At 31.6% G+C, this 7,574-nt stretch overlaps 1 protein-coding gene across 1 annotated transcript; it reads left to right on the top strand.

The window, feature by feature from the left end:
- Nucleotides 1-1,925: 1,925 nt before the first annotated feature.
- Nucleotides 1,926-3,353, top strand: LOC136979852 (general transcription factor II-I repeat domain-containing protein 2B-like). The gene has a single exon (XM_067275875.1). It carries the CDS (start codon nucleotides 1,926-1,928, stop codon nucleotides 3,351-3,353), a length of 1,428 nt encoding a protein of 475 aa, XP_067131976.1.
- The last annotated feature ends 4,221 nt before the right edge of the window (nucleotides 3,354-7,574 follow it).

The raw sequence follows: 7,574 nt of genomic DNA on the forward strand, positions 1-7,574 counted from the left end.
GCGGTACATACACATTTGCTTGGCCCCATGGCAAGACAGCTGTTGGTGGCCTTTTCTCATATACTGGCTGTATTGTACTCACGCTTTTTTTTTTTTTTTTTGTTACCTCCAAAGCCATGGAGGCCTTGTCTTGTGTACACATGCAACTGTATTAATTTGTTTTGTTTTATTTTATTATGTTACCTCCTAAGCCATGGAGGCCTTGTCTTGTGTACACATGCATCTGTATTAATTTGTTTTGTTTTATTTTATTATGTTACCTCCTAAGCCATGGAGGCCTTGTCTTGTGTACACATGCATCTGTATTAATTTGTTTTGTTTTATTTTATTATGTTACCTCCTAAGCCATGGAGGCCTTGTCTTGTGTACACACGCAGCTGTATTAATTTGTTTGTTTTATTTTATTATGTTACCTCCTATGCCATGGAGGACTTTGTCTGTCTTCCCCCAAGGGGCTGTTCATACGTGCTTTGTGTGTTGAGCACCAAGGCAAGTTAGCCGTTATGGGGCTCCTATTGCCTGAAGTTGTAGAGGCAGTTATTCTGTACACAACTATATGTTTGTAATTTGTATTCATTGATGTTATACAATTGGCTCTCAAGTGGCACATTGTAGTCTCATATTTCACACTTTCCTGTCATTCTTTTCTTTTCTTCATTCTTCTAACTTCTATAACTCTTCATATTTGTCTTTCCAAGGCTATACCTATTGGTGGAGGCCTTCTAATCCTTTGGTAAATGTAAAATGTAAATGTCAATTTCACTTTATGAGGTGAAGTGCTGTGCGCGGTTGTGTTGCTACGCTCTTATGGAAACGACGCCCATGTCATGTAAGTTTAAACAAACACTAGATTTTGTTTACTTCAGTTAGAGGTTTACATTGAATGAGATTTGTCATTTTATAAAAAAAAATAATTGATATGATGGTGATACTCAGTAAACAAAGATATAACATTAATTTTGGATTACAGTAGAGAGTCGTTAATCGAAACGCCGGTAATCGGAATCGCCGGTAATCGGAACGATTTTCAGTCGGACTGTGTCGTGCTGAATCGAACGTTTTTAATACTAGATTTACTTCTAAAGCAGGGCTGTCCAACTGGCGGCCCGCGGGCCGTATACGGCCCGCCAAATTATTTTTACGGCCCGCGAGTACATTTTACTATGAATAAATTTATGTTACTAAATTATTATTATTAATATTAAAATTATTTTACTATGTGAAAATTTAAATCTAATTTGAATTTAAAGTAGGTACTATTTAGTTTGCGTAACTTCACTTAACCTGGCTGAATACAGCAGCAATCCGTTTAACGTCTGATGATGGTTGGCTCAACGTTGGCGCCACATATTATATTTGTGATTGGTTGTTGTTTATCTATGGTTGGCGCACGTGATGCGCACACTACCCTGCGCTATTTGGTTGATTCATGCAATCGTGCGAGTGCAGTCTTGTCTAGAATTTGTTGAGGGGTGACTGTGTTATAATATTATTAACTTAATTTCATATTTATTTATTAATTAAAATAATTATTGAATATGAGTGCTACTAATAAAAGAAAAATAGACCTCGAAAATCGAGAATTTCAAGATCGCTGGGAGATAGATTATTTATTTATTCTGAACAAGAATGGTAAACCACAGTGTTTGGAATGTTTACAAATCATAGCTGTGTGTAAAGAATATAACTTGAAGCGCCATTATCTTTCCATGCATGAAAAAAGTATCATTCGTACACGCGAGACATGAAAATACCACTAGTGAAAAAAAATGAAAAAGCAGCTGGATCATCAAACGAATTATTTTAATCAAGAACCAAAATTTCAAGAAGCATCTGTAGCTGCATCGTTTGAAGTTTGTTTAGAAATAGTAAAGGCAAAGAAGCCATTTTTGGATGGAGAATTAATTTAAAAATGTGCCATAAAAATGGCTCAAGCATTTAATGACAACGAAATGGTAAGAAAATTTCAAACAGTATCACTTTCTCACCAGACTGTAAGCCGACGTGTAAACGAGATTAGCATGCATGTCACTAATAAATTAGAAAACCTAATCAATAGTTGCTGCTATTTTTCGGTAGCATTGGATGAAAGCACAGACATTTCCGATACAAGTCAAATGCTTATCTTTATAAGAACTGTAAATGAAAATTATAATTATTCAGAAGAACTTTTAAAATTACAATCATTACACGGAACAACAAAAGGTGAAGATATTTACAAACAATTAAAATGTGCAGTAGAGCAGTATGGCGGATTTGACAAGTGCACTGCTATTGTAACCGACGGTGCTAGAGCTATGACGGGCAAAAATATTGGGCTCGCGGGACTTTTGCAAAAAGAAGGAATAACATGTCGTATGTTACACTGTATTATCCATCAGGAGGCATTATGTGGTTTATCCCTACAACTAAAAGACGTAATGGACAAGGTTTGCAAAATTACTAATTTAATTCGCGGCGGAAATCGTTCTCTTACACACCGAAAATTTAAAACATTTTTGGATGAATTGGAAACTGAGTATGGAGATCTGCTTTTACATAGTAACGTTCGTTGGTTAAGTGTTGGAAAGTGCTTGAGGAGATTCTTTACACTTCGAAAAGAAGTTCATCTTTTTCTCACAGAAATTGCCGTCGATGAAAATTTGACAGCAAATTTAGTTGATAAAAATTTTATTTATTCACTTGCTTTCCTAACGGACATTACAAATTATTTAAATATTTTGAATAAATCCTTGCAAGGACAAGATCAAAATGTGTGTTGCCTTTATAAATATGTTACTGGATTTAGAAACAAATTAAAATTGTTAAGGTTTAATTTGGAGCAAAATAATTTATTTCATTTTGAATCTTGCAAAGAGATCTATGAAGAAATGAAAGAATGTAATATAGAAGCGAATTTTAAAATATTTCTACCAAAATTGGATATGCTAATTACAGATTTCAATGAAAGATTTTCTCAATTTGATGATCTTAAACCGTCTATTGATTTATTTTGTGATCCAATTAATATTGATATCAACTCCGTTGATCTTAAATATCAAATAGAATTATGCGACCTGCAGGCTGACCCATTTTTTACATCTCGTGGAGTAACTGGAATAGAAATATTCAAATTTTTAGATAAAGAGAAATATCCAAAATTGAGAGATTTTGGACTTCAAATTGTATCAATGTTCGGAAGTACATATATCTGCGAGCGTGCATACTCCGATATGAAATATATAAAGTCAAAATATAGAAACAGTTTGAAAGATTCCACTCTTGAAGATATAATTAGACTTGCCACAACAAATATTGATGTGGACATAAAAGATATTGTTGCTAAACAATTACGGCCACAATGTTCTCATTAATATATTACGAATATTTTAAAGTTTTCTTTTTAGTATAAATAAAATATTTTTTTAATTAACATAAACTGACTTTTCATTTATCAACCTTCTTGGCCCCCGAAATGTTTGGTGAAGAAAATATGGCCCGCGGGCTATGATAAGTTGGACAGCGCTGTTCTAAAGTATAAATTTCATGTTTTTATATACTTCAATATATTTATTTTGTTTGTACAAAATGAAGAAATGATTTTTAACGATACGATAGCTTCGATTATTATTATAAAAATTTTCGTTAGGCTTAAAATCGACGAAAATACAACACGAAGCGACGTGCAACGGAGAAAAATTCAACACGAAGCGACACGCAATGGAGAAAAATTTGAACATCGGACAGGTTAACCTCTTAACACTTCCATTGTTTGATGGAAGTGATAAGCCTTAATCCTGTCCCCTCTCCCCGTGGGGAGAAATTTCGAAAAATCCCTTCTTAGTGTGCGTTCTCGTGACATACCCTAACTGTGTACCAAATTTCAACTTCAACTCCTAACCGTTTAGGCACGTCTCGATAATGTATATAAAAGCTTTAATCTTGTCCCTCTCCCCCGTGGACAAGAATTTCACAAAAATTCACGTGAGCAATCTCAGGAATATTTCATTGTCTGTTTCTGTTTCGAAAATGTCGGCCTGTCCTACACCATCCGATATTCTCATTATGGGCCCGAGCAAATCTACGAGGGGCATAGAAAAAGGCCCTCTTAGTGCCCGCAGAGCAGTCAAAAATCGAAAAAGATTATTAGCTTACTTTTTAGTTTAATTTTTTAATTAAAAATGTGTAGCTAATTTTTAATGATAATTTACAAATAATTAAATAAAATATTTAAAATATGAAAAAAATTATTATCAATATTCTAATACTTACGCAAAACTTATTTTAAAATATTTTATATTTAAATTTCCTGATGTGTTTGGAGGAAATGTTAAAATTTGTCTCCATTAAAAATTATTATCTCATATCAGCTATAAATGTCACTCTATATATTTTATTATACTCCTACTTATTTTAATTACGTTTCACCAAAAACACTTCTATGAAAATTCAAATTAACGTAATGTTATCGAAATTTTATTCTTAAATTTCTTAGAATATTGATTTTTTAAGATCTTCCTTTAGTTTATTTCCCTGAAAATATAAATAAAAATATCTAATTATGTAAATTTCCTTGTGGAAATTCTTTATTTTAATGTTACTTTCTCGGTTGTTATAACTTAAAATATACTGTAAGGGATACACAGGGAAATTAACATTGGGAATAATATAGTGAAAAGTATGCTGATCGCTCAAATTTTGACCTCAAAATGTTCATATTTTTAACGTTTTGACACTTCATAAATTCAAAAATTCAAAAAATAATATTCAGCAATAAGTTGCGTAACTTTCCCAGCAAAAAACAATAACGGAATGCATGAAATTAAAGTTGCTTGTGGTGTCATCTGTTATGAGATTTTGTTAAAAATAACGTTTATATTATTAATTATTATAAAATGGCAAAAAGCTTAATTTAGATGGTCGAGATTAGTTTTACAAAAAAAAAAAAAAAAAAAAAAATTGTAAATGCTAACTAATAACAAGCAAAACGTTCATTAAGTCCGACCTCATTCGAGTTATGACACGTGATTCCGCTATCTCCCTGATTCCTCGGCCGTTTATCAATTAAATTTAGTAGCATGAATGTCCCTTATACACAAGCTACCATGCCAAATTTCGTTTTTTAATCATGAGATATTAAACAAAATAGACGCTAACACGCGTGCACACTCACAATCACACGCATGCATACACACATACTTATACAAAGATACATATATGTGTATGGAATTTTATCCTGTGGATTTTTTGTTATTATTATTATTATTTTATTTTATTTTATTTTATTTTATTTTTGAATTCAAGGGGTCTCAAACGTGGAGATTTGCAAAACCCGGGTGAGAGTAAAATTTGACAGGATTTCAATTTCAATAGGCCTATGATGAATGTATACAATAATAAAAATGTTCTAACAATACATTATCTTTAAAGAAAAAAATTATACCTTTAACCGATAGAAATGGATAAGAAATCAAAAGTTAGAAATGATTTTTTTAAATAAAACAGTTCCAGTGTTAGAACAATAAAAGTTAAATTTAAAAAAATAAATATAGTACTGTATATACTTCAATATCCAGTTTATTAGCAAGGTTTACATAAAATTATCCAAAATTTTATTATAGCTATGAATTTATTATAAGTAGAATCATTAGATTTGCTGATTTAGTATTACGTTTTGAAGCAAATATCTTGTTTCTTTAATAAAGATCCTTGCAAGTGATGTAAAACTGTACAAATTTTGCTGTTATAGCAATTCTGTGCCTGACATTTTCGCATCCCTCGTATCCCACTTGCTAGAAATCCACCAATTTTATATTCACGTGCCTCTTCGTAAATACCGACGATTTTTCGTCTTGTATCTTTAAAAACAGACAATCTAAAGCCGAATCGATAATCGTATCTTACAGAAAACCCAAAAAAAAAATAAAATCGAAATAACTAAAAACAGTACAAAAACACTTTAAAATACACTTTAAAATACTAACGCACTTGGCCAATTTTGTCTACCAGACGATCGGAACAGAAGCAGTTGTTCCTAGAACGAAAAGACTGGGAAAGCAATAACAATAACTGTTCTCAAATCATATTATCTAGTAACCATGTATATATATTTATTTAAAAAATAAAAAATTTCTCAATTCCACAAAAATTACTCTTTTTAAGCTTTCATTAATATTTAAATTTTATGTCAGGAAATAGACAGGTGGTCCTCGCCTAACAAGTATTCGTCATCCAAGTCCCCGTAGTTACGAGGTCAAAAAATTGCGGAACACCACTTAAAAATTCCCCGCACTTACGAGGTTCCCCCGGTGGTCGGTAACTTCCTCTTCTACCACGTGATCTACGTACGCATTGATACATATCACCGTACACAGAATGTAATGTTGCGTTTCTGTTTCGTTTTCTGATTTTCTTATAGAAATTATGTCAACGAAACTTAGCAAAACTGATAATTGCGTTCCTAAAAAAAACGTGCTTCATACGGTCTAAATGTTAAAATAGACATAATTAATCGAAAGAAGAAATGAGATCGTGTAAGTGATATTTTTCGTGACTTTAGATTTGTTTTTTCGTATATCAAAACTCAGCTGTCTGTGAAAATGAAACACAACCAAAACCTTCTGAAATTCGGTTATAAATAATATTTATGAATCATTTCTAAAACTCAATTATATCAATAATAAATGTGTTACGTAGGTGTAAATATGGATAATAAAGATTTCTTTCGCATTTTTTTATTTCCTTTATTGAAGTATAAATTAAACATTTTTCATATGATTTTTTATGAATGTATGAACTCCACTTTGCATAGATTCAATTAAAGTGGTAATCTTTTGGTTCAAGTTAGCCACGTTAAACGAGAACCCCGTGTAATTGAAAATTATTGAACTTTCTTGCTGTTCTTGCCAGCTTATCAAAATATTTATTTATACTAATGTCTTAAGTTGATGGATGGCCAGATGCTTCAAGCGGTTAAGTTGACAGCCGCTTGAGGACCTGTGATCTGAATCCAAGCGGTCAAAAAATCCCAGTTTGTCCGCCTTGGATGTATAGGACCCGTCCTTTACCATCCTGACGGATATATCGGGAAGTCCAATCAAAACAAAGACTATTATGGGTCTATCTGAACTCATAAAGTTTTTGAAACAAAGGCTTTCTTATTGCCCTCAGAAAATCGAAATCCATAATGCATAAATAGGGTTTGAAAATGGCTAAAAATTGCAAAAAGTATTTTAAGGTCAACTTTAAAATAATTAAATATTTTTAAAAACATGGAATTTTTAACATTTAAATGTTTGAAAAGCCGCGCAATTAAAGAGATCGTAAAAACTAATTATATTGGAACACGAAATGTTCAGTTAATTGAATTTTAAATATCGTTAACTGTATCCTTCAAACCAATTAGCTGAAATTTTATAGCAATTAAACGTTACAAACATTTCTGTTTTATTTTTCTAGCAATCACAAAACAAAGTTTTTCAATACATCGAATATTATTAGGCTAATATTGTATTAAATAATTTAAATTTATACATATATTTATTCAATATTTCAAATGCTTGTATGCAAATATATGCATATATACTTATCTGAAT

The sequence above is a fragment of the Centruroides vittatus genome, unplaced genomic scaffold, assembly GCF_030686945.1.
Source record: "Centruroides vittatus isolate TY-2023 unplaced genomic scaffold, ASM3068694v2 contig_651, whole genome shotgun sequence".
NCBI lineage: Eukaryota > Metazoa > Arthropoda > Arachnida > Scorpiones > Buthidae > Centruroides > Centruroides vittatus.

What these genes read in the sequence shown, in the direction of transcription:
- LOC136979852 (XM_067275875.1), top strand. Translation starts at nt 1,926, where the DNA reads ATGGCTCAAGCATTTAATGACAACGAAATGGTAAGAAAATTTCAAACA.